Source organism: Podarcis muralis, chromosome 13, assembly GCF_964188315.1.
Source record: "Podarcis muralis chromosome 13, rPodMur119.hap1.1, whole genome shotgun sequence".
In the NCBI taxonomy this organism is placed as follows: domain Eukaryota; kingdom Metazoa; phylum Chordata; class Lepidosauria; order Squamata; family Lacertidae; genus Podarcis; species Podarcis muralis.
Window position 1 is genome coordinate 37,578,231 of NC_135667.1, and position 27,392 is coordinate 37,605,622.

A 27,392-nucleotide genomic window follows, 5' to 3' on the forward strand; every position below is an offset into this window, starting at 1 on the left:
GTGTGTCTGGAACTGACATGTTTAAAGAGAGGCTCTGCTGGATTCCAGGTTGTCGGCGGCTCAGAGATCCACAAAGAAGGTCTTGGTTATATGTCAAACGCATTACTGTTGCTGGAACCTTTACTGGTAATGGAGTAATGATGCAGCTTTTTGCTTGCAGTGAAAAGTAGGGGGGAAGCAGCAGAAGTTGGAAATGAACCGAAAGACAGTGAGAACTTCATTCTGTAAATTCAGTTATAGGAGTGGTATAACAGGAAGATAGTGACCAAATGCTAAAAATAGGTGAGGAGGACATATTTCAAAAGGGACTGATGAAAAAGGCAAGCAGGGTTCATCCCTGTACTGAAATCAAGCTCAAATTTATTTAGACTTAACGGAGAATTTGCAGAAGAGCTGAGGGAAGCCCAAAAAAATGTATTTGTGAAAAACTTTGTTATGTGTTTTTATATTTTTGTATTGTAAAATGAATAAAAATATTTAAACACAAAAAAAGTTTATTTAGACTTTGCCTAATGATGGCATCTGTGAGGAAGGTACTCTACGAAGTTTAGGTTTTGTCGTGGAGAATAGCCAAGAATTGGGACTATTTAATTTGGAGCCCAGCAATAGGAAGAAAGTCTAGGGCCAGTGTTGTCCAGGCTGTATATTTTGTACTGAAAGAAACTACTGTATTTTTTGCTCTATAAGACTCACTTTTTCCCTCCTAAAAAGTAAAGGGAAATGTGTGTGCGTCTTATGGAGCGAATGCAGGCTGCGCAGCTATCCCAGAAGCCAGAACAGCAAGAGGGATTGCTGCTTTCACTGCACAGCGATCCCTCTTGCTGGTCTGGCTTCTGAGATTCAGAATATTTTTTTTCTTGTTTTCCTCCTCCAAAAACTCTCTTGTGGTATGGTGCGTCTTATAGAGTGAAAAATACGGTAGTTCTGTGTCCAAGTAAACCAGATTTTACAGTAAGAAAACTTCACTGTCACAATTTGTATGTTCAGAAGTATGCATTTTAAAATTATTTTTAATAATTTATTCTAAGTGATAGGCAAGGGCAGGGACAAGATTTACACCTGCAACTCACTGGGCATGTTTTAGCCAGCCCTCTTGTCTTTCAAGATCTTTGCCAGTACAGTGGTACCTCGGGTTACAAACACTTCAGGTTACAGACTCTGCTAACCCAGAAATAGTACCTTGGGTTAAGAACTTTGCTTCAGGATGAGAACAGAAATTGTGCGGTGGCAGCAGCACTGCTGCAGTGGGAGGCCACATTAGCTAAAGTGGTGCTTCAGGTTAAGAACAGCTTCAGGTTAAGAACGGACCTCCAGAACGAATTAAGTTCTTAACCCGAGGTACCACTGTTCTGCTCCATGCACTTTCAAGTATATCTTTGAAGCTGTGTTGGTAAGGCCCAGAATCCTGTTTTAGTCATATGAAAGCAGAGATTCCTAGGGAACCCTAGTGTACACATAACCCTGCCAGCACTGGCAGCTCAGAAGTTGGAGTCATGGCTTGGCAGTAAGGCCTAGAGGTGGCGGCTGAAAGCTTTGGTGATGAGTAGATTACACTAGACGAGCAGAATCGAAGGCTTTTGGTGCCCTTGCTACCACCTCTCCTGAATACAAAATATATCTACAAATAGAATGGTTAGGCTGAGGTGGAGGTATTAAGAAATACCTTTTATGATTCTTCAGCAGGGGCCTACTTTTCTTGCAGGGTCTGAATATCATTTGTTTAGAGAAGTGGACATTTTCATGGCTCATCGTCCTTCACGTACTGCATCTCTGCTGCAGCTTAATTTAATAGGAGGGCAGGCTCCTACAAGCAGAATTTGGCAAGGAGGGAAGCTGCATACAGCTGCTAGCCCAAACTGGTACTGGAGTAGAGAATTGCGTAAGGATGCCTGGAACAGTAGCAGAGTGTGTGGGAGAAATGTAGGCTATGAGCATGGGCTGTGGAACTCTTGCTTAGAAGCCCCATCTGCTGGTCTGTGTCTGAGCTGTTTACCATGCTATTTTTCTCTTGTGTGGGAAGCCTGCCACCATGGCAGGCTCATTTGTTGGAGAAAAATTGAATGCTTTGCTAGAGAACATTTTTATCCCATATGAAAATCCCACAAGCAGACTAATATATATACAGTGGTACCTCGGGTTAAGTACTTAATTTGTTCCGGAGGTCCGTACTTAACCTGAAACTGTTCTTAACCTGAAGCACCACTTTAGCTAATGGGGCCTCCTGCTGCTGCTGCTGCTGCGCCGCCGGAGCCCGATTTCTGTTCTTATCCTGAAGCAAAGTTCTTAACCTGAAACACTATTTCTGGGTTAGCGGAGTGTGTAACCTGAAGCGTATGTAACCTGAGGTACCACTGTGTATATTATCATTTTTCATTTTAAAAAAAAATTGTATCTCATGAGAGCAGATCTGCAGGGGGACTACGCAGGGAGGGGCTGTTTGGAACTTCCATGCCCCTGCCTGATCTACTCACCCTTGCATCGGTTTGTCCTGTTAGATACCTGCTTGCAGCTTAAAGTGGGTGCTGATTGCAATGGTGCTTCTATGAATGTTGACTGACTGCCTATCAGTTAAGGCAGGGGTCTGCAACCTTTAAGACAAAAAGAGCCACTTGGACCCGTTTCCGAAGAAAAAACAACAACTGGGAGCCGCAAAACCATTGCGACATTTAAAACAAATATATCTCCGGAGCCACGATCTGACAGCGGGCGGGAAGGTGACGTCGGGACGGTGCGTGACTAACGCACCCCCCCCATGTGACGTCACAGCCAGTACAGCGCCCGCCACAGTGAGGAGTGTCGGGGCGCACATTGCGCCTCCTCCCCTCACTAGTATCCGCCCCGGAGCCGCGGCAAAGATGTAAAAGAGCCACATGCGGCTCCGGAGCCGCGGGTTGCAGACCCCTGAGCTAAGGCATGGGGGTGGTCCAGAGCCTGACTTACTGTAGCAGCAGACTTGACACGTCTGGCAGAGCTGACTGTGGTGGGGTTGCTGCCTTTGGGGAGGTAAAGGGGCACGCACCCGTCAGTCAAGATAGGGAATTGTAGGTCAAGCATTGCAGCAGACAGGCCCATGACATGGTGATAGCCTGGAGGAAGGGGATTTTTGTTTGTCAGGTTCCCCTTGATTGAGGCAAAGAGGAGTGTGCCGTGCACTTTCTACTTGGCCTGTGGTCTAATCTGCCAGCTGTGTAGGTGACACTTAATGATGGCACTAAGTTGTATCTGGGTCGGCAGATAGCAGGGAGTTGAGAAGATGCCCCAGTTTCAGTGGTGGTGGGCCAGGGAAGGTATAGTTGGAGTGGGAGGGTTGACCACCATCTGGGACGGAGATGGCCCCCTGTTGCAGCCTTCCTACTCCTTCAGAGGTTACTGGCTCCTCTGGTTTGGTGGTCTTATAAATGAATGTCACAATAGGACCATGCTCCTCCATGACTTAATTGCGGATGAAGGGGGTGCACTGGGTGCCAGTGACCTGACTCAGCTGTGCCCATCTGGGTACTCAATACAATACCAGTCTGGACTGGGTCGTGTGTGTTGGCTACCATAGAAGCACCATCTCCTTTACCAGAATACCTCTTGGGGTGGTCTTAGAGGTCTGCATCTGGTGGTGGGCTCGAAAGACAAAATGGGGGTGCTGCTGGTCTACTGGTCACCCTATTGCCCAGTGGCATCCCTAACCAAGCTGGCAGAGGTAGTCTCTGACATGGTGTTAAGGGGCTCATAGGACAATAGTCCTGGATGAGTGCCACTGTATTCTGCTCTGGTCAGACCTCACCTGGAGTACTGTGTCCAGTTCTGGGCACCACGGTTCAAGAAGGACACTGACAAACTGGAACGTGTCCAGAGGAGGGCAACCAAAATGGTCAAAGGCCTGGAAATGATGCCTTATGAGGAACGGCTAAGGGAGCTGGGCATGTTTAGCCTGGAGAAGAGGAGGTTAAGGGGTGATATGATAGCCATGTTCAAATATATAAAGGGATGTCATATAGAGGAGGGAGAAAGGTTGTTTTCTGCTGCTCCAGAGAAGCGGACACGGAGCAATGGATCCAAACTACAAGAAAGAAGATTCCACCTAAACATTAGGAAGAACTTCCTGACAAGTAAGAGCTGTTCGACAGTGGAATTTGCTGCCAAGGAGTGTGGTGGAGTCTCCTTCTTTGGAGGTCTTTAAGCAGAGGCTTGACAACCATATGCCAGGAGTGCTCTGATGGTGTTTCCTGCTTGGCAGGGGGTTGGACTCGATGGCCCTTGTGGTCTCTTCCAACTCTATGATTCTATGACTTCAGTATCTACGTGGATGCTGCTGCTGGGCCAGTTTAGGACCTCATGGTCACATGACAACCATGGGGCTGTCTCAAATTGTCACTGGTCCAACATTCGAAGGTTTGGAAGGGCACACCCTTGATGGAGTCTTTACCTCCGAAGGTTTGGACTAGTAGTGGCAATTTCTCTGCAAGGATGTTGGGTCAGTTCTCACAGTAGCCACCCAGATGCCTGTGGGAAACCCACAAACAGAACCCAAGCACAAGCTTCTGGAAGCCACCTCAGTGCCTGGAGAAACCCAGCCAGAAATGTGGGGCATTAGTATTATTTCCAGCAACTGATAATTCAAGGATACTGCTTCTGGAGGCAGAGCATAGCCAACGTAAGTTTACAGTGGTGCCTTGCAAGACGAAAAGTATCCGTTCCGCGATTCTCTTCGTCTAGCGGTTTTTTCGTCTTGCGAAGCAAGCCCATTAGCGGATTAGTGCTATTAGCGGTTTAGTGGCTTAGCGGCTATTAAAGGCTTAGCGGCTTAGCTGCTAAAAGGCTATTAGCGACTTAGAAAAAGGGGGGGGAGCGGAAAAAAAATCGCAAGACTAGCAAGACGTTTTGTCTTGCGAAGCAAGCCCATAGGGAAATTTGTCTTGCGAAGCAACACAAAAACGGAAAACCCTTTCGTCTAGCGGGTTTTCCGTCTTGCGAGGCATTCGTCTTGCGGGGCACCACTGTATTTAATGCTCTTCCAAGTTGGCCATCGCTGCCTCCTGCTGCAGTGAGTTCCACAGTTTAACTGCACTGCGCAGAGAAGTACTTTCTTTTGTCTGCCCATAATCTTTAAAACATTCAGCTGCATTGGATGGCCACAGCAGAGAGGAAGAAAAACTTCACTCTACACTTCCTCCATGCCATGCATGAATTTGTAAATCTCAATCATGTCACTTCTTACCTCTCCAAACACTGCGACTTTCCCTCATAAGGGAACTGCTCCACCCCTGATCATTTTGGTTGCTCTTTTCTGGACCACCTCCAGCTCTACAATATTGTGAGATGACCAGAACTGTACACTGTATTCCAAATGCCACACCATAGCTTTCTTTAATATCAGCAGTTTTATTTTTCAATTCCTGTCCTAATGATTCCTGATGTGGAATTAGCTTATTCACAGCTGCCACCCCAATGGATCAACATCTTCATCAAGCTATCCAAGGTCTCGTTCCTGGTCAGTCACCCCACGAATGTTTATGTGACATGAATTGCCTTATGTCACATTGAATTGCATTTGTCATGCTACTGCCCATTCCCCCAGTTTGGAGAGGTCCTTTTAGCGCTCTTCACAATCTCTTCCACTCAGCCCTGTTTCTCCATAACATCTACATCAGAAGGCCTTGCAGGCCCTGGACCAGTCAGTACCTGGATGCACTGATGGGATGAAGGAGTGAAAATAAGCTGAACTTGAACCCTGGCAAGATGGAGGCACTGTGGGTAAATGGTTTTCTTACAATCGAGCAGAAAATTTTGTTAAATAAAAATTATCCAGGGAGCTAATTCTGGTAAACATGATTGCCGCCTCCATTTGATCTTCACATCCATCTTGTGCAATAGATAGTGATAGCAGTTCAACCCGTTGGATCTGCATGATTCAGTGGGGAAGAGAAATGGCTCTTGCATCCTGAATTCTGCAATGGATGCCATCTACCTTCCCATATATCCTATTGAAATCCAGCGTGTATAATTTTTATGCTCCAGATAGTTTGTGCAAATTTAACATGTTTGTCAGGTGTTCGCCTTTAGCTTTTCATTACACAATCGCCTACTATAAAAAATACTTGAGACCAGCTGGATGAATTAAAGGGGGGGGAAACGACACAGTGAGTCACCTGCTGACTGGACCGCCGTTTTCCACTTCGCTCTGGGCGCGAGCTTCTGGAAAGGAGGCCTGAAACATTAACAAAGATATTTTCCTGTTCATGGCTTTCCAAACCTGTAATAAACGTGTGCGTAAGGCACGGGACTTCTGCAAGGAGGTTGGGTTGCGTCCGATTCTTCAAAGGCGCCTAGAAGTGGCAAGTTCAAAGCGCTGATTCACCTGCGATGCGCTTTAATAACGATGCTAACATCCGCGTAAGACACTCTCGCGGGGTGGGGGTGGAGAAAAGGAAGTCGCTGCGCATCCTGCACGGGTGGGAGCACGCGTGGAAGGGGATGCAGCGGTGAGCGGATCTCCCTCGTCGCCTCGCGCTGCTGCTGCAACGACGACCAAGGATCTCGCCTGGCCAGTCCACCATGGTGCCCCACCGGCTGCGGGTCGGACGCGGTACGTAGGGGAAAGGGGGGGGGGGATCCGTGGAGAGGCGCGCGCAGGATGATGGCTCCTCCTCGGGCTGCTTCGCTCGGGCGTTTGTGCGGCGCGGCCCGGGCGCATCTCCTGGCCGCCGGGCCTAAGCGGTGCACGGGAGGGGGCCGGGCGCCCTCCGCACGTGCCGCGGCAGACACGCGCACCAGCAGCCCAGCGGGCAGGGCTGCGGCGTATCAGGTTGCAAAGCCCTCTTCCCTCCCCTCGCCGCTCTCCGCGCGTTGACGTGCGAGAGGCGGCGGTGGGGCTTCGCAAGAGCGAAGATGGCAGCGCTGGCCGAGCCTCTGGGGCTGGAGAGGGGTAAGCTGCGCCGGCGGTGGAGAAGGAGGGGAGACATGGTCTTGGAGAGGGGTGGGCATCTCCTGCGCCTGGAGTGGGAGAGATCCGCGGGTGGCTGGAAGGGGGAGATCCCCGCGTATATGGAGGGAGGAGGAGGAGGAGGATCGGGGCGGATGGATCCGCCAGCTCCGATGCACCAAAGCGAGCAAGAGCCGTGCGCCCTCGCTGCGTCCCAGGGGGATGGCGGGGAGGGAAGAGAGCATCGCCGGGGCGCGCGCGGGAAGGCGAGATCCCGCGGAAAGATGGAGGTGGCGGGTGGGTCCTTCCTCTCTCCCTCCCTCCCTCCCTTGCTCGGCATGGCTGCTGAGGAGGAGATCGGCGCCGCTTCCTCGCAGCTCGCCCGGATCTTCGCTTTCGCGCGCTCTCCTTTACGCGCGGCGAGAGCGCAAGGGAAGCGCCAGGCGATGTTCGCCGGGGCGGCTGAGGCGCGTCGCCCGAGGCGGCCCGGGGCTTCCTCCCTCTCCGCTGACAACCCCGCCGTCTCTTCTCCCTCTCCTCAGATGTGGCGCGGGCGGTTGAACTGCTGGAGCGGCTGCAGCGCAGCGGGGAGGTGCCGCCTCAGAAACTCCAAGCCCTTCAGAGGGTGTTGCAGAGCAAATTCTGCTCGGCCATCAGGGAGGTGAGCGAGCGACTCTTCCTGGGTCCTTCCTTGGCAGACGCTTCTCCTTTTCTTCATTTTTACTTTCGTCTCTCCCCTCGCCTCCTCTCCTTGCCTGGCCTTCTTCCTCTACACCAGTTCGTCACCCACTTCCCCCACCTGTCACTGCCAGTTGCACCTGTGTCACACAGGCATCTGGCCTCTTGTCACTCCCCTGTCACCCCGACCTTTGTCCTATGTTTGCAATCAGGCAGTGGCAGACTTGGGGCTTTCAAATTTCAGCACAACGCCAAAATCTGGTGCATCTAGCCTCTTGCTTTCCGCTCTGCATCATGCTGGTGCCTGGATAGCTCAGTTGGTTAGAGCACTGTGATCCTAACGCCCGGATGGGACAGCTGCATTTCAGGGGGTTGGACTAGATAGTCCTTAGGGTCCCTCCCAACTCCATGATTTTTATGATTTCTTGCAGCGCCCTCTCAGCTCGGCACTCAGGGCAGGCAAGCCACTTACACTCCCTAACTCCGCCTCTGAACCAAGGCGGCCCTACTGTTAGGTGCTCGCCTCAGAGAGCTGATTTGAGGTTTCCTAAAAAGAGCTTCAAATCATTAGTTACTTAGCTGTATTATTATCTGCGCTTTTAATGTTAGGCAAAGGGGAGAGGTGCTTGTGGGATTTTTCTGCCTCAGGTGGCGAAATAACTTGATGGGCCTTGGTGCACTGTGCGCCTTTCATACCACTTGCTGCCTCACGCAGGAAAATGTCTGAAGTGGCCTCTGTCTGGACTCTCCTTTAAACACTCCTAATCCCTTCTGTATCCCCTCAAAGTCAATACAGTGGTACCTTGGGTTAAGAACTTAACTCATTCCGGAGGTCCGTTCTTAACCTGAAACTGTTCTTAACCTGAGGTACCACTTTAGCTAATGGGGCCTCCCGCTGCTGACGCGCAATTTCTGTTCTCATCCTGAAGCAAAGTTCTTAACTCAAGGTACTATTTCTGGGTTAGCATAGTCTGTAACCTGAAGCGTCTGTAACCCGAGGTACCACTGTATTAGGAAGAAGGGAAGCAGCCGTATATATTTACTCAGACCATAGGTCCCATCTAGAGCATTACAGTCATACCTCAGGTTACAGACGCTTCAGGTTGCGTTTTTTCAGGTTTCGGACCACTGCGAACCCAGAAGTACTGGAACAGGTTACTTCCAGGTTTCAGCAGTCGCACATGCGTAGAAGTGCTAAATTGCACTATGCACAGAAGCGCCGAATCACAACCCTCGCATGCGCAGACGCGGGTTGCGAACATGCATCCTGCACGGATCACGTTTGCAACCTAAGCATCCACTGTCTTGTTTACACTGGCAGACAGCAGCTCGCTAGGGATTCAGACTGGGGTATTTCTCATGTCTATGCAGAGGTACCGAGAACTGAATTATAGAAGCATAGCACCATGAAAGGAGATGTTCTACCTGCTCTCCCCGCCCCCCGTCTTGCTTCCATGCCCTCTTATCTCCTGTTCTGTCCATCCCATATTCCCATTCCACAGTGGATGCTTCTTTCAAGTATCCTCCTTTGCATCTGTGTTCCAAGTGGTGTCAACTCCAGACTCGGCGCACAAATCTCCCTGACACCCCCCTTTTTATTGTCTCTTTTCTGGACAGGTCTATGAGCAGTTGTACGACACACTGGATATCACGGGGAGTGCTGAAATTCGGGCGCATGCCACGGCTAAGGTATGAGAAGAAACCTGTTGCTTTGCTTCCAGTTGTGTAGGTTCCCACCACCTGCTACGTATTTTGGGAAGTTGTTTGCCCGCTTGTTGGGATTCCTCTTAAAGCATTTTAACCAAATTTTGCATGATCAAAGAGTATGATTTTGGTCTATTTTTGGATCCAGCCAGATGCCATTTTGAACAGAGGTGGCTGGCTGAACCTTTCAAAGCTGCACTGATTTTAACCAGTGGTTTCAAAATGGCATTGGTTTCAACTGCAGGTTTCGAAACTGGACTATTTTTTAAAAATCATTCTGTTCCTTAGAATTCTTGTGCAACGCTTGGTCTGAAGTTGTTAGTTCTCTTGAATTCATATTTCGTTCAGCTTACTGAATTTGCTGCAATTGTGCTAGATAGCTTAAAAGCAATGTTCGAAATTAGCCAGCCACGTTTTGCATCTGACTTTCCCAGGTGCCAGGATGATGCCTGACGTCTCCACCATCTGGAGATGCCTGCCTGGTGAACCTTGGATCTTGGCTGTTTTCACACACTAGCAGCACATCCTGTAGAATGCAATCCGTTATATTTTATCTGCACAATCGGAATGAATTTCAGGAACCAACCACAAAGTCGTATTGAAAAATACTGCTTCCGAGCTGTCTGGCCCCCAAATCATCTAAGCATTCCGTTTTGGCGACTGTGACCCTGGTTTAAGGAGCCATTTGGTGCCTAACTTATATAGCTGAGTTTCTAACACTGCTTAAAAGGCTGTGGGCCAGCCCTTTCATTAGACAGAGTGAGGTAGATGCCTCAGACAGCTCACTTTCAATGTCATGAAAGGACAACAACCTGATATTTAGTTTTGCTGGGCTTTTAAAAACTATTATTTACTAAGCGATGGTTGTACACCCAGGGAGAGGTACCCATGGGATTTTTGTGCGTCAGGTGTCAAAATAACTTGACCGGCCTTTGGCTGCAAGCACCTTGACGTGGGGCCGGGATGAGGGCAAGATGCCATCAAGCAGCAAAAACAGCTTAGTCCGGCCCTGATTAAATAGCTTTAGAAGGGGATTAGACCAACTCGGGAAGCAAAGAGACTTTCAGTGGCTATTAGTCATAATGGCTATATGCACCCTTTGGGTCTGGAGGCCGTATACCTCTCAGGGTACCAGTTTGCTGGGAACAACAGCAGGAATGGGCTGTTTTGCCTTGCTTTTGGCTTCCCTGAGGCACCTAATGCCCTGTGCTGGAAACAGGGTGGTCAACTGAATGGAGCTTCCTTAGAACTAATATCTGTATTTAAAATATGATGTGAAAATCGCTAGAAATGGGCTGTTTGTAAAGTGGTCTGCCTGTGCTCTTCTGCTTGGTAGTGTTCTAAAGCGGCTTGCATAAGATGAGTAAAAGCAATAGGAAAGTAGGTTGTCCCTGTGTGTGCAAGTTTACAGTCTAAAAGGCATGGCACGAAAGGAAAAGAGGAGGAGGAGGGAGGAGGAAGGGATGGGGAATACAAGACTGTATGTGTGTCACAGTTTTGTAGGTGGCGGAGGGGGGACACAGAATGTTACTGTAGTTTCAAAATCTAATTTCTGAGATTCTCTGCTTTCATTTCTTTTTTAAAAAAACCAAGTTTCTAGTCCTTATAGCCCCAAATATGTGCTTGAAAGTTTGGGGACTAATACATTTTCCAGTTATTGGAAGTGAGGCTTCAGGGCCCTGTGCAGCGCCTACCCCAGTAACTTGAAAAAGGAAAGAAAGAATAAGTCTTACAACATAAGTGATGACATGGCAGCTGAGCAATTCGCATAATTTATATGGGGTTGTAAAATTCAGTTTATCTTGGCACTGAATTTATTTACTAATGCTTAGCATGGAGTATGCAGAACCCTGGGTAGAAATATGCACATAGGTTAATTTGAGTAATTTGACAGTGGCTGGGGGAACCCAGTTAGATAGCCAGCATATACATGATGATATGATATGATATGATATGATAATAATAATTTATTTATACCCCGCCCATCTGGCTGAGTTTTCCCAGCCACTCTGGGCGGCTCCCAGTTGAGCGTTAAAAACAATACAGCATTAAATATTAAAAACTTCCCTAAACAGGGCTGCCTTCAGATGTCTTTTAAAGATAAGATAGCTGGTTATTTCCTTGACATCTGATGGGAGGGCGTTCCACAGGGCGGGTGCCACTACCAAGAAGGCCCTCTGTCTGGTTCCCTGTAATCTCACTTCTCGCAATGAGGGAGATGTTAGGATATTTCCGTTCCACCTTAAGAGAGAGCAGGCTTGTGAGTCACAGAGTCTGTGTATTTCCTGTTGAGGATGTTTATGTTTGCTGTTTCCTTTCGATTTCAGTCGGTCGGAGTCACTGACTCAGAACGGTCATGTTTTTCCTTTGTTCTGTTCAACGCTGAATAAAGTCTGTAAATTATGCTCTCTTCTGCGGTGCAAGCTTTCTGGCTGTGGTTTCTGCTGATAAAGAACAGTGTGCACAAGCCTGGAATGTGGCAATCTATTTCTGAGGCTTCGTGTCGCTAACTGCTGGATCTGCCTGGCTACGGGAGATCGATGGACGTCCGACAGCCGGCTTGGGGCCATGATGGACAATATCTCCCTGGCAGTTTCCCAACAACAAGGTTTCGGGCCCAGATTCACAGCACCTACAGGAGAGTAAAGCTGCAACAGACTGCGTTTGAGAGGTATGAAGTGGGAAAAGCGAAAGAAAGGGGGGCTTTTCTGTTTTACCTCGGACGGAGCCTTTGAACTCCGGCAAGGCTTAATTGGCCTGGGAGCCGAGCCAAAAGGCATCGTGATTAATGAGCTGCCACGATAAGGAGTTTTTGAAGGCAAAAAAGACTCACGGCTGAAGCAAAAAGCTGGAATGGAGTTTTTCCAAGCTTCTGAGGTGAATGCTGAATGCCTTAAGTTACATGGGCAGAATTATGAAACCTGGGCAAAATGGTGTGAGAGTTTGCTGCGTCAGTTTAGGGTGTGGCACACTGTGTCTGAGGCCCCCCCAGTTCCTCTGACAGAGAGATGGAAAGCCGATGATTCGAAGGCGATAGACGTAATAGTCTTATCCGTATCTCTTGAGGAAATTAAGACGCTGGCTGGCAACACCACTGCACGTGGAATGTGGTATGCTTTGATGAAAGCTCACAAGTCAGTCGTCCCAGCCCAGAGTTTGACTGCATCGGAGGTCCTGGCTGTTTCCCAGAATGCGAGTGAATGCAGGGATGCTGAGGGCACCGGTTGCAAGCTGCAGGGGGAGCAGACTGTGATGTCATCCCAGGCAGCATTCCAGCCTCCAGAGGGAGCCAAGGAGTCGGCAGCTGAGAGCTCTGTTTCTCGTGAGAACCAAGGTCATCGCCTTTGCAGAGGCCGGAAAGGCAAAGGTAAACAGGCGTCTGCAGATGGCCCGAAGCAGAAGGGGGGTGAAGAGACCGCGCCAGTGGAAAACAAGGCTTTGTTAGCTGGCACTGCTTCACCAAAGGCTAAAGGCACGTCTGCTGACCAGAAGCAGGGGGGCAAGCTGCAAAAGCCCACGCCAGTGGAAGACAAGGCTATGTCTGCTGGCACAGCTTCACCAAAGGCTAAAGGCACGTCTGCTGGCCAGGAGCAGCAGGGGGGCAAGCTGCAAAAGCCCAAGTCAGTGGAAAACAAGGGTTTGCTTGCTGTAAAGACTGCTCCAACAGCCAAAGGCAGGTTTATTATCGATTCAGGTGCCAGCCGCCATATTTCGAAGGATCGCCACCTGTTTATCTCCTTCAAGCCTCAGGAAGGTGAGATCCACCTGGCTGATGGAAGGACGTTGCAAATTGCAGGAGAAGGGACTGTGAAACTTGCAAGTTTGCATACAACCATCAGTAATGTTCTGTATGTTCCTGGAGCTGCAAGCAATTTGTTGAGCGTCCCGCAGCTTACTGGACGTGGTTTTCAGATTTCCTTCAAGAGGAGCGTCTGTGTCATCAGTAAAGGCAAAGAGGACTATTTGCATGCAAAGTTTATGGATGGTTTGTTCCATATAACTTATGAGGACACTGCTGTTGTATCTAATGCTGATTCTTGTTGTGTTGCACAAACTAACAAAGTTCTTCATGCAGGTTGCATTCATGAAGCGCATCGAAGGTTTGGTCACCTCTCTTGGAAGGCACTGGCCAAGATGCCAGAGGTGGTTGAGGGTTTGAACATCAAACCCTGTAAATTTCATATGAAATGTGTATCTTGTGCAGAGAACAAGGTGAAGGTTGCTCCAAAAGGCAAAGAGTCTAGCAGGCAGGCTTCCAAGCCCTACCAGCTAGTGCACGCAGACCTGGTTGGGCCACTTACGCCCTCTTTAGGAGGAGCAAGGTTCTTCATGGTTCTAATTGATTCTTTTTCTAGGTACATTCATGTGTTTTTGCTCGAACAGAAATCGCAAGCGTTTCCGAAGTTTAAGGCATTCTGTGCTTGGTTGGAGAATGCTCACGGTAAACGTATTTCCTGTCTGTTTACCGATCGGGGCGGGGAATTCACTTCTCAGCAGTTTGAAGCTTTCCTGACTGAGAAGGGAATCCAGCATGACATGTCAACCCCCAGATCGCCATGGATGAATGGGCTTGCGGAGAGAGCAAATCAGACATTGCTGCAAGGAATGAAAACCTTGTTGCATGATGCCAATCTCCCTGATAAGTTTTGGGGGGAGGCTTTGGGGAATCTGGTTTACTCCGTTAATCGCAGATTGTCATCACCCATTGGTTGTACCCCCTATGAGAAGATGTTTGGCAAGAAACCCAACACCAAACACATGAGAATTTTTGGTTCTGACATGTGGGTATGCACCCCACAAACCAACAAGCTTGGGAAGCGTGGGGCACATGGTTTGTTCATGGGGTACGAAAAAGGTGCATACAGGGTATGGATGACTGACTCTAAATCCATAAAGTTCACAAGGAGTGTTGAGTACAATCCTAAGTGGGGGGAAAATGTGGGAATTTTCCAGAGTTACCCAGAGGAGGATGAAGGTGATGTCAAGCGAGCAGCTAAAGCTGAGGAAGCTGCTGAGGATGATGATGATGAGGATGATGATGATGATGATGATGATGATCAGAGTTCGGATTCCAGTTCAGTGGGCGGCGCTGCTGCTGATGTCAGTGAGAGTGATGACACAGCAGACTACAAGAGTGCAAAGGCCTCAGTCAGACCATCTGATGCGTCTGACAATGAACTGGAAGAACCACTGTTCACCATTGGTCATTTTTCTCCTAAGAAAGAGGAGATGAGTCCAGAAGACTTGCGTCTAGTACGTAGGTCTGAAAGGGCGACCAAAGGCAGACCTCCTAAGAGATATGCTGATGAGTTTGCTAAGACAGCAACTGCTGTTCTTAGTAGCTCAGAGAAGGTGTGGGAACCTTCAAGCTTCAAAGAGGTTCAGGAGTTAACCTCTAAAGATGCTGAGCCTTGGCTTAATGCCATGAAGGCTGAAGTTGATTCCTTGAACAGGAACCAAACTTGGGAGCTGGTACCGGTAGTCCCAGGTATGAGACTGGTTGGCAGCAAATGGGTCTTCAAGGCCAAGACAGACCAGAATGGCAAGGTAGTCAGACACAAAGCCAGATTGGTTGCCAGAGGTTTTTCACAGGTACCAGGACAGGATTACCACGAGACCTACTCACCCACCGTCAAATATGAGAGCATTCGGCTGATGCTCAAAATCGCTGCGGAGGAGAAACTGCATGTTTCCCATCATGACATTAATACAGCTTTTTTGTACGGGATTTTGAACGAGGAGCTGTTTATGCTTCCACCTGACGGGATGCAGATACAGAAGAGAATGGTCTGTAAACTGCGGAAATCCTTATATGGTCTCAAGCAGAGTGCTAGGTGTTGGAACACAAAACTCACTGAAACGTTGCTTTCTCTAGGTTTTCACCAGGGCAAAGCTGATCCATGTGTGTTTGTCAAGGAGGAGGGGCAAAACAAACTGTATTGTTTATGTTTTGTTGATGATCTTCTGATGTTTTGGAAGAATCAGGCTTTCTATCAAAGCACCCTAGCTCAGCTGAAGGAGCACTTTGACATGAAGGATCTTGGTGAGGTATCCAACTATCTTTCTCTGCAGGTGGAGAAGGACCAAGCAGGTAATTTTCTGGTACACCAAACACAGAAAATTGCTGATGTATTAACCAGGTTGAATTTGGTTGATGCAAACCCAGCAGACACACCGATGGTGACAGGTTACCAGGTAGACAGTACTGCTGAAGCGTTTTCTGACACAACGCTGTACAGATGCATTCTAGGCAAGCTGAATTTCATTGCCAGATGTTCAAGACCTGACATAGCTGTAAGCTGTAATCTGCTTAGCAGACATGCCAACAATCCTACGGTTCAGGATTGGAAAGCTCTGAAGCGCATAGCCCGCTATTTGAAAGGGACTATGCACTACAGGCTGAGGTTCACCAGTCAGAAGACTGGAGGTCTTGAAATCTTTGCAGATGCAAGTTTTGGAAGTGACACCACAGATGGTACAAGCACTTCTGGAGTATGCTACATGTACAACCACTGCCTGTTTGACTGGTTGTGCAAGAAGCAAACAACAGTGAGCCTAAGTTCCTGTGAAGCAGAACTCAATGCTCTGTCATTTTCACTCATGGATTGTGAATGGTTGATGCAACTGTTTAAGGACATCGGGGTTTCTGTGAAATGTCCTATACAAGTGTATCAAGACAATAGATCGTGTTTGGCTTTGCTGAACTCTGAGAGTTGCAAGCAAAGAACCAAGTACTTGCAGATTAAGCTACATCGTGCAAGAGAGTGTATTCAGAAAGGACTGATTCGGGTGTCCTACATGGCAGGAAATGAAATTCCTGCTGATCTGTTGTCTAAGGTTGTTAACAAAGAACAACTTAAGGTTTACACACAGAGGTTGCAATTGGGTGAACCACAGGTACTACAGGTTACACGGAAAGGGGGAGGATGTTAGGATATTTCCGTTCCACCTTAAGAGAGAGCAGGCTTGTGAGTCACAGAGTCTGTGTATTTCCTGTTGAGGATGTTTATGTTTGCTGTTTCCTTTCGATTTCAGTCGGTCGGAGTCACTGACTCAGAACGGTCATGTTTTTCCTTTGTTCTGTTCAACGCTGAATAAAGTCTGTAAATTATGCTCTCTTCTGCGGTGCAAGCTTTCTGGCTGTGGTTTCTGCTGATAAAGAACAGTGTGCACAAGCCTGGAATGTGGCAATCTATTTCTGAGGCTTCGTGTCGCTAACTGCTGGATCTGCCTGGCTACGGGAGATCGATGGACGTCCGACAGCCGGCTTGGGGCCATGATGGACAATATCTCCCTGGCAGTTTCCCAACAGGAACCACCAGAAGGCCCTCGGAGCTGGATCTCAGTGTCTGGGCTGAACGATGGGGGAGGAGATGCTCCTTCAGGTATACAGGACCAAGGCCGTTTAGGGCTTTAAAGGTCAGCACCAACACTTTGAATTGTGCTCGGAAACGTACTGGGAGCCAATGCAGATCTCTCAGGACCGGTGTTATGTGGTCCCGGCGGCCGCTCCCAGTCACCACTCTAGCTGCCGCATTCTGGATTAGTTGTAGTCACCTTCAAAGAGAGATGATGAGGGATGAGTCGGAAATGAAAACCCGAGGGAATTGGGGCACGAGGGGAAGGGTGTTGCCGCTGTGGTGTAGTGGTTAAGAGCCAGTGTGGTGTAGTGGTTAAGAGCGGTAGTCTCGTAATCTGGGGAACCGGGTTCGCGTCTCCGCTCCTCCACATGCAGCTGCTGGGTGACCTTGGGCCAGTCACACTTCTTTGAAGTCTCTCAGCCCCACTCACCTCACAGAGTGTTTCTTCTGGGGGAGGAAGGGAAAGGAGAACGTTAGCCGCTTTGTTGTTTTTTTAAAAATAAATTTTTATTGGTTATCCACACACAAAATAACAACAAACAATACACCATACACAAACAAACAAACAAACATATAAACATGTATAATTTCATGCTCCCATTTTCTTAGACCTTATTTCCTGGACTTCCCCATACCTCCCCTTTTCTGCATCCTTGTTTTAAATTTCTTCAGCAACTCCTCCAATTAACTAATTAGTCGAATCAATTCTTTTAATTTCTTCCTTAACTTATTAATTACAGCTGCAATTCTTTGTCCCATTCCCCTGACATCTTAACATTTCTCAATTTTACAACAATTTTTAAGATATATCTTGAATCTCTTCCAGTCTTCTTCCACTGTCTCCTTCCCCTGGTCACGGATTCTGCCAGTCATCTCCGCCAGTCCCATATAGTCAATCACCTTCGTCTGCCATTCTTCCAGCGTGGGTAGTTCTTGTGTCTTCCAATACTTGAACGTTAGCCGCTTTGAGACTCCTTAAAGGGAGTGAAAGGCGGGATATCAAACCCAAACTCTTCTTCTTCTTCTTCACTGACTTTTAAAGACGTCTTCGAAACAGTCCTAAATACTGGTGCAGACTCTTCTCTGCTTCCTCCCCACATCCAGGCGACGGTGGCTGCTTTCGCAGCGAGCGAAGGCCACGCGCACCCACGGGTGGTGGAACTGCCCAAGACGGACGAAGGCCTGGGCTTCAACATCATGGGGGGAAAGGAGCAGAATTCTCCCATCTACATCTCCCGCATCATCCCAGGGGGCGTGGCTGACCGCCACGGCGGCCTCAAGCGAGGAGATCAGTTGCTGTCGGTCAATGGCGTGGTGTGTATATTGGGGGGCATGCCATACGAAAGGTTTCTTTTTGGGTGTATGGGAGCGGGATACGGGTTTGCAGGAAGCGGAAACAGTTGGGGTGGGTGGAGATCCAAAACAACTCAGGGGATACAGAGCATGCTCAGTCAATTGCGGAATCCTGATTGGCTGGTTTGTGGTTGCAGACGTGTTGTTGATTTTATATAGACATAATACATAAAATTGGGAGGCGGGTGGCGCTGTGGGTTAAACCACAGAGCCTAGGACTTGCCGATCAGAAGGTCGGCGGTTCGAATCCCCGCGACGGGGTGAGCTCCCGTTGCTCGGTCCCTGCTCCTGCCAACCTAGCAGTTCGAAAGCACGTTAAAGCGCAAGTAGATAAATAGCTACTGCTCCGGCGGGAAGGTAAATAGTGTTTCCGTGTGCTGCTCTGGTTTGCCAGAAGCGGCTTAGTCATGCTGGCCACATGACCCGGAAGCTGTACGCCAGCTCCCTCGGCCAGTAAAGTGAGATGAGCACCACAACCCCAGAGTCGGCCACGACTGGACCTAATGGTCAGGGGTCCCTTTACCTTTACCTTTAATACATAATTACATGGTTTCCAAAAAACCATGTGTGCTGTTCATCTGTAGGTTTACTCCAGCTGATAGTTGTTGTTTTTTTCTTATTATTTGTTAGATTTGTACACCTATAGATCTCAGGGTGGTTCACAACATAAAATCGCAATAAAATAAAATAAGAAATATAGTGGTACCTCGGTTTTCGAACATCTCCGTTGACGAACATTTTGGTTTTCAAACGCCGTAAACCCAGAAGTAAATGCTTCCCTTTTTGAACATGCCTCAGAAGTCGAACGGTCTTCCGGAATGGATTATGTTCGAAAACCGAGGTACCACTGTAATAAAAAGAGCAGAAACAAACCAATAATCCCCTCTCCCCAACACATTTTAAAAGGGCATTGGATGTCAATCAGCCAAAGGCCTGGTTAAAGAGGAACGTTTTCGCCTAGTGCCTGAAGGTGTATAATGAGGGCACCAGGCGAACCTCCCTGGGGAGAGCATTCCACAGATGGGGAGCCACTGCAGAGGAGGCCCCGTTTTTGTGTTGCCACCCTCCGGACCTGTCGAGGAGGCAGCATACAATGGAGGCCCTTGGAAGATGATCTCAGGGTCTGGGTAGGTTCTTATGGAGACAGGGAGTCCTTGAGGTGTTGCCGTCCTGAGCCATTTAAGGAGAGGGAAAACGGGGCTGGCTTCACACTTCAGCGTTTTGCTGTTATTCCCGCTTGCGTAAATACGTCATTCGAGGCAGGGACGGCTGCTTCTCACGGACCTCAGCAGTGATGATGAGAGGTGAAAGGTGGAGTCTTGCATCAGGAAATGCACTTATTTCTCTTGCGGCATTGCTTTTCTTCCTTGTTTCCTGCAGAGCGTGGAGGGCGAGCAACACGAGCGGGCGGTGGAGCTCCTGAAAGCAGCCCAGGGTACCGTGAAGCTGGTTGTGCGCTACACGCCCAAAGTACTCGAAGAAATGGAGGCGCGCTTTGAGAAGATGCGGACGGCGCGGCGCCGGCAGCAGCATAACAGCTACTCGTAAGAACGGGCCGGGAAACAGGGCTTTCCAAGCAGCGGTTCTTCCAGGGGATAGTTTGGGTGGCCAGGGGCAGAAGAGGGCGGGGCTGCCGCACCTGGGAGGTGAGATGGCAACAGGTGTACCGTATTTTTCGCTCTATGGGACGCACCCGACCATAGGACGCACCTTGTTTTAGAGGGGGAGAACAAGGGGGGGGGGGAAATCTCCCCCTCTCTGCGCAGTGCCCCTTCAGCGAAGCGGCAGGAGAAACGGAGCCCCTTCCATTTCCCCTCCCGCTTAGCTGAAGGGGCGCTGTGCCTTAGCTGAAGGGGCACCTACCCTTCAGGGAAAGGAACCCGGTGCACACCGACCCCTCTCGCTCTCCAGGCTTCAGTGAAGGCAACCCGAAGCCTCTGGAGCGCGGCAGGAACGCTCCCTCTGCGCTTCGGAGGCTTCGCGTTGCTATCGCTGAAGCCAAGGAGCCTATATTCACTCCATAAGACGCACATACATTTCCCCTTAACCTTTGGAGGGGGAAATGTGCGTCTTATAGAGCGAAAAGTACGGTAGCTTGAAGCCAGGTGGCTGACAGTGTCAGCTGAGTCACACAAGTCCAGCCATTAGGTTTGGGAGAGAAGTTGGGGTTTATATTTGGAATCTGATTTATCCTCATTGCCGGCATCAAATCTGAAATCGCAGTGTTGAAATCTTCCTGGTATCTGATCAACATGTGCAAATCTAGAACTGGGGTAAGGAATACATGTTTCCCTCTGGATTCTATTTGTGTGTCCCTATAGAGAGAGGGAGTGAGATCAATATTTGATGCTTCTGGTAGAGCGTCTTGCAAATGACACAGTTGGGTGTTAGCAACGGGAAAGGGCAGGCATGGAAGAGAGGAGAAATCCGGGTGCAGAACCCTCAATATTAATTTATTTAGGGTCGTTTATGTTAAATATATCTAGGGAGTGGATAGCAACTTAAAAAAGCAAACAGACCCAAATTACCAAAAGCAATACAATAAAACGATCAATACAAAGTACTGACAACATAAGTAAAAAGTACATAAATGCAATAAAGCATGACAATAATAAAAATAACAATATTAATATTAATAATTTATTATTTATACCCAGCCACTCTGGGCGGCTCCCAACAGAATATTAAGAACACGATAAAACATCAAAATTTTAAACTTCCTAAACAGGGCTGCCTTCAGATGTCTTCTAAAAGTCAGATAGCTGTTTATTTCTTGACATCTGGTGACAGGGCGGGCGCCACTACCGAGAAGGCCCTCTGCCTGGTTCCCTGTCACCTCGCTTCTCAATAACATGCAGAAGATGATTGGCTTTAATGATCAGACAGAGACGAGGAGGAGGTGTCTTCAGAAATTGGCTGAAGCAGGTGACCGACCGTAACACAAAGAGGCAGCATCATAACTATGCAGTGTTAACCAGGGACCTTTAACCCTTTTAATAGTTATGTATGATTCAAACTCCGTAGCTCCCCCTCCTCATTATTTCGCCTTTGTTCAGAAACCAATCGATCTGGTTTTCTTGTCACCCACATCTTCCTGCCTCTCTCTTTCCATCATCACATCCTAGCTTGCTCTTACCTCTTAGTTACCATATTTTTCGCTCTATAAGACGCACTTTTCCCCTCCAGAAAAGTAAGGGGGAATGTGTGTGCGTCTTATGGGGCGAACGCAGGCTGCGCGGCTATCCCAGAAGCCAGAACAGCGAGAGGGATCACTGCGCAGCGCTCCCTCTTGCTGTTCTAGCTTCTGACTTAGCCCCTCGGTCCCTTCCCCCACCTCCCGGAAAAGCACCCAAGAGCCGCGCTCCCTTTCACGAGCCGCGTGGAGCGTGTGTGCGGCTCTTGGGGGCTTTTCCCCGAGGAGCTACAGTGGTGCCCCGCAAGACGAATGCCTCGCAAGACGGAAAACCCGCTAGACGAAAGGGTTTTCCGTTTTTGAGTTGCTTCGCAAGACAAATTTCCCTATGGGCTTGCTTCGCAAGACGAAACATCTTGCTAGTCTTGCGATTTCCCCCCCCCCCGCTTTTCCCCCTTTTTCTAAGCCGCTAATAGCCTTTTAGCAGCTTAGCCGCTAAACCGCTAATACCGCTAAGCCGCTAATAGGTTGCTTCGCAAGACGAAAAAACTGCTAGACGAAGAGAATCGCAGAACGGATTCTTTTCGACTTGCGAGGCACCACTGTACTGACGGGCTGCCCTTCTCCCTCCGCGGGGAAAAGCCTGCAAGCGCCGCACACACGCTCCACACAGCTCGTGAAAGGGAGTGCTGAGCAGAGCCTGGGATGGTCTTATGGTCAGGTGCGTCTTATGGAGCGAAAAATACGGTGACTAGAATGATCATATGGTAAAAAAAAAATTAGTTCTTTCTCAGAGTTTTAACAAGAACTTCTTTTGTGGCTGCCTGCCTCCCTGCTTGCTCTCACGGTTGGTATTTCCTGTCTCTCTTTGTTTCCTCAGATCTCTGGAGTCCCGAGGATAATTTGCATCATTATCTATCTGGTTTGTTTGGGCTGGCCTGCGATTTTTTTCCCCACCCCACCGCACCCTCCCCGATGGTTTTATCTGTATAGCAGGAGACATATTTATCTGCCTTCCTCCTCTTTGCCAGGAGGTGGGCTCCTATGTACAGTATTTATTCTCCACAATCCTCTTATTTAAAGATGTTCTGTGTGAGTGACTGTGTATCTGTGCGAGTTCCTACCCTTTGTGAAACTGAAGAAGGTACCGCAAAGCCCCCAAGAGCCTGTTCTTTGCTGCCTATGATGTACAGGGCTATAAAAAATTAGAGGGAAATGGAAAACTCCCACGTATAATGCCTCTCCTCTAGGGATGGTTTCGTTTCCATTGCGGGGTGAGGGGTCCCCTCTCTAGCCAGCCTCCCACCCTAATAATAATAATAATAATCATAATTATTTATATCCCGCCCTCCCCAGCCAAAGCTGGGCTCAGGGCGGCTAACAACAATAAAATAGTGCAACATTCTAAAAACAATTCATTATAAAAATTAATTAAAATCAAATTGATGGCAACCATTAAGCTAAAGTTCTGTGAAGATTGCCAGAGGAGGGAGTCAGGCTGCGCCTTGAGGAACAGCCTAGTGGAACAGCTCTGTCTTGCAGGCCCTGCGGAAAGATGTCAAGTCCCGCAGGGCCCTGGTCTCTTGTGACAGACCGTTCCACCAGATCGGGGCCATGGCCGAAAAAGCCCTGGCTCTAGTTGAGGCCAGCCTAACCTCTCTGTGGCCTGGGACCTTCAGGATGTTTTTATTTGAAGACCGTAAGTTCCTCTGTGGGACATCGCAGGAGAGGCGGTCCCGTAGGTACGAGGGTCCTAGGCTATATAGGGCTTAGACACAGAAACACCAACACTGATGAGAAGGCGTGGTGTAGCCCTGGCTTTGGGCCTGGGTTCAAATCTAACTGGCTGACCATATCACCTGTCCCTCTCTCGGCCTAACCTACCTCACAGGGTTGTTGTGAGGACAGAACAGTGAAAACCCATGTTTGGTGCCCTTGAGTTCCTTGGGATATCTTGCCAATTAATACTGATAAGAGCTTTGGAGTGAGAGAATTGTCCCAGGGCTCTAGGGCTACAACTTTACCAAGTCAAACCATTTTTTTTTCTATAGCAACCCATAGTAGAATGTGATTTTTTTTATAAAAAAGCAAAACAAGGTTGGATATGGATGTGGGAAATCACAGTAATTTCAGCTGCAAAGCTCACTGGCGATCTTTGGGTAAACTTGTGTACACTCAGCCTCAGTTCTCCGTCTGTAAAATGGGGGCTGGAACGGCCTCCCTCGCAAAGTTGCTGTGAGGATTAATGAGATAAAAAACAGCAAAACGCTATGGAGTTTTATGAATAACACGACGTGTATGTAAATAATGTCTGTCCAGATTATACTAAGTAAGAAAAGATAATCCCCCTTACCCCACAACAATCACAACAGACCTCTATTTTAGATTTCTCTTAACAGGCCTCTAAATGACTATCCTGTCCGCAGACAGCTTTCCGGGTCATGTGGCCAGCATGACTAAACCGCTTCTGGCGCAACGGGACACCATGACAGAAGCCAGGGCACACGGAAATGCCGTTTACCTTCCCGCCGCAGTGGTACCTATTTATCTACCTGCACTGGTGTGCTTTCAGTTAGTTTCAGTGGCAACAGCTCCATCAGAGTGTTGGCAGAAAGGGGAAAAAATCAGAATGAAATAAGCTGCAGTGCAGTTTGACTCTTTGACCAGCAGGTAGAGCACTTAATGAATCTCTGGTCAGGATTTGTGAAAAAGTAATGTTTAGGTGAATTTTGGGGAGAATTTGTGGCTCTAGCTGCATAATAATGATTTGAGAATGCTTACATAAAATATCATGGCTCCCAGCCCCATCAGAATGTGAAAGCCTGTGGTTCTAAGCTGACCCATGCTGACTTGAAATCACCTGATTGCTTCAGTCTGATTTAGTTGGCATGGGTCAGAGAAACCCACTGTTACTTGCCGTGACATTCAGAAAGCCAAGCCAAAGAGTTACCGTATTTTTCTGTGTATAAGACGTCCCCAAGTATAAGACCACCCCAATTTTTTGAGCCCCAAATTAAGAAATAATTTCAACATTCCGTGTATAAGACGACCCCCAATTTTAAACTTTTTTAAAATGGGGGGAAATATAGACTTAGGCACGGAAAAATACAGTATGTGCAAAAAGGTCGCCCAGGCTGGGAGTTGGCACAGGTTTGTGTGAAATCTGCCGCTTTCATGTGTTGATAGGGTGCAATTTAGGAAGAAGACCCATAGCTCAGTGGGTACAGCCCATGCTTTGCCTGCAGTAGTTAATAATAATGACAATAATTTTATTATTTGTACCACTGCCCATCTGACTGGTTTGCCCCAGCCACTCTGGGCGACTCTTCCAGGATAGGTTCAGGCCCTGGTGTTTTTCAGCTGAAAGGATCAGATGATACCTGAGACACAGGAAGAGCCATTGCCAGTCAGAATAGACAACACTGTTATGCTAGACCAGGGATGGGCGAAACCTTCCATTCGTTGCCGAACCACAACTCCCATCAGCCCTTGCCAGCATGGCCACTGCAGGGGTGGATGGTGGGAGTTGTAGTTCAGGAACACCCAGAGATGTTTCTGCATGCCCGATATAGAGGGTCGCAGGTTCTCCACCCAGGCCTAGCTGGACAAAATTGTCTCTGACCTTGTGTGAGGCAGGTTCTTCGCAGAAAATGAAGCGTGCACTAGCGAAAGCCTCATGTTGATAGGCTCTGCGTGCAAACAAAATAAAATAAATCTCCCAGGTTGGGAACAGATAGACGAAAAGCCTCTGCCCCTGTTTAAGGCGACTTCCTAATTTACAGCGAAATAGATAGCTGAGCAGGCTGTTCAAACTAGTCTTTCATTTAATCCCAAGAGCACACCTGTATGCCAAAATGCAACTCTTAAGAGTTGTCCAGCACTGTTCAGTCCAAGCTGGTTGTATTTACGACGGCAAAATGTGTCGAATTGCAAAAATTTGAAAAGAAATATTTTCCTGGATGCTGGGATTCGATAAAATAATCCAAAAGGAGTGTCGAATCTCCTTGTAGATGCCTAGATTTATTTGCATACGGTGTTGCTTTTTTCCGGATCGGTGCTCTGCGTACAGTACTTCCCCTGAGCTCAAATGAAAAACTGAGTTTTTTCCGAAAACATCCCTCCTTTCAAGTTGTGCTTCTTCGCAGAACTGGGACCCACCCCATGTAAGCGCAGAATATGGGCTCAGGGCCAACCGACAGACTTGACGTGCTGGTTTTTAAAAATGCAGGTTGCATCAGCTTTGAGGGGTGGGGGCCGAGGGTGCTGATAATTAACGGGATTAGTGCAGGCATAGAGAGCGAATTCCTCCCATGTCACAGTCCGGAGGAAAATCTTCTGTAATTGGGGCTGTAAACCAGCAGTTTATGCAGGAGTTACGTTCCGGCGATCACGTCTAAAAGCCAAAGTTGCGTATAGTCAAAACACATTGGCTTCAATGGTGGCTGGGATTGCCAACAACATTTTTCCTGGAACCCTGCACTCTTTTTAATTTTCCCCACGTGTGTAAAACTTGAAGGTGCACAAGTTGTGGGCTTACTGCCTTTGCTTTTGGAGGATGATGTTTTTACCCACTTATCTCCAACAAACTTACACCATGTTCAAGAGGGCTTTCCTTCAAGACTGCAGAATGGGAGGAAAAGGTTAAATTTCCCTTCTACGTCTGCTCTGATCCCATTAATTATCGGCCCCCTAAGTATGCTGATAGGATTTTGTAATTAACTTGCATTTAAAAAAAAATATTGCAAAAGGCTTTTAAGTTCAGGTCTAGTTTGGCTCTGAGAGGAGGTCATGAAAAGAACATAAGCTTTAGCGCCTTAAAAAGCAAATACCGTATTTTTTGCTCTATAAGACTCACTTTTTCCCTCCTAAAAAAGTAAGGGGAAATGTGTGTGCGTCTTATGGAGCAAATGCAGGCTGCGCAGCTATCCCAGAAGCCAGAACAGCAAGAGGGATTGCTGCTTTCACTGCACAGCGATCCCTCTTGCTGTTCTGGCTTCTGAGATTCAGAATATATTTTTTCTTGTTTTCCTCCTCCAAAAACTAGGTGCGTCTTGTGGTCTTGTGCATCTTATAGAGCGAAAAATACGGTAAATACAACTTTTCAGGTCCTTGCTATTGATGCTCATAGTCTCTGTTGGGGGTTCCTTGGATTCATGCCTTTGCTCAGTCTGTCCATTGGTTTGGGGTTTGTTTAAAACTCCGTATTCCCATCTCTGATCAGCAGATTCCTGTGTCATGTTTCACGGCACTCCCAGGCTTCCATTTTTCAAAAGCAATTTGCCATGTACCACGGAGGCTGGATGAGTGAGAACGCAAGCTCAGAGGCTCCCTTGGACTCGTTGGCTCTTCAGATTGCTGAAACGGTCCAGGATGCCGTGCCATGGTCAAGAACGAGAGCGGCGAGCCCAGTGTTTCCCAAATGTGGGTCTCCCGCTGTTTTTGGACTACAACTCCCATCATCCTTAGCTAGCAAGACCAGCTGTCAGGGATGATGGGAACTGTAGTCCAAAAACAGCTGGACACCCAAGATTGGGAAACACTAGGCTATACCTGTGGCTTCCCAGATGCTATTTGACGCAGTTCCCATCAGCCTTAGCTGGCATAGTAAATGGGACTTGTAGTCCAGCAAATATCAGGAGGTCTGCAGGTTTGCCACACTTGATTTAGAGCAGTGGTGGCCAAACCTGGCCCTCCAGCTGTTTTGGGACTACAATTCCCATCATCCCTGGCCACTGGTCCTGTTAGATACGGATGATGGGAGTTGTAGTCCAAAAACAGCTGGAGGGCCATGTTTGGCCACCACTGATTTAGAGGGACCAAATAGCTTGCTTGTGGCATTATGCCCCCCCTAATAATACACTGTTGTTGGGGAGCACATGTAACACTTCGCCATTGCTCTGACTAGAGTGGGGTGCAAATATCTTTTTCCTGGCCCAGTCAAACCCCACCCACCCCACCCTGTCTTGCCCAAAGGCTCAGCCAAAAGTGTTGTGCTCCTCCTAATAGCTGATTAACCCTCTCTAGGAAAATCTGTCTTCCTTTAGCAGAACCCCATACTTCAGTGGGCTTTTTTGCCAGCTACCCGGTCCCCATGGGTGTCATGTGATTATACCACTAGCAGGTCACTGGTTGATCAGCGCTGTAAGGGAAGAGTGCCAGGGAACTCCTGTGTAAGCTGTTCCAAAAGAAGAGTGTGATTTAAGTGTAATACATCAATAAACTAGTAAAGCACAGTGTTTGAGAAGCCTCA

At 48.2% G+C, this 27,392-nt stretch overlaps 1 protein-coding gene across 2 annotated transcripts; it reads left to right on the forward strand.

The window, feature by feature from the left end:
• The first annotated feature begins 5,427 nt into the window (after positions 1-5,427).
• LIN7B (lin-7 cell polarity scaffold B) lies at positions 5,428-27,392 on the forward strand. 2 transcript variants are annotated; one of them, XM_028703307.2, is made up of 6 exons: positions 5,428-6,577; positions 7,456-7,574; positions 9,209-9,280; positions 17,761-17,970; positions 19,390-19,553; positions 22,023-27,392. In XM_028703307.2, the coding sequence occupies exons 1-6, from the start codon at positions 6,547-6,549 to the stop codon at positions 22,042-22,044; spliced, it is 618 nt and encodes a 205-aa protein (XP_028559140.1). In that variant the 5' UTR covers positions 5,428-6,546; the 3' UTR covers positions 22,045-27,392. The 2 variants fall into 2 exon arrangements, with proteins under 2 accessions (XP_028559140.1, XP_028559139.1); XM_028703306.2 differs by lacking the exon at positions 5,428-6,577 and adding an exon at positions 6,654-6,916.

Bases quoted from the DNA above. Each gene is read 5' to 3' on its own strand.
- LIN7B (XM_028703306.2), top strand. From the start codon at position 6,880: ATGGCAGCGCTGGCCGAGCCTCTGGGGCTGGAGAGGG. The intron at 6,917-7,455 runs GTAAGCTGCGCC...CCCTCTCCTCAG, and splicing joins GCCTCTGGGGCTGGAGAGGG to ATGTGGCGCGGGCGGTTGAA. The intron at 17,971-19,389 runs GTGTGTATATTG...TGTTTCCTGCAG, and splicing joins TGCTGTCGGTCAATGGCGTG to AGCGTGGAGGGCGAGCAACA.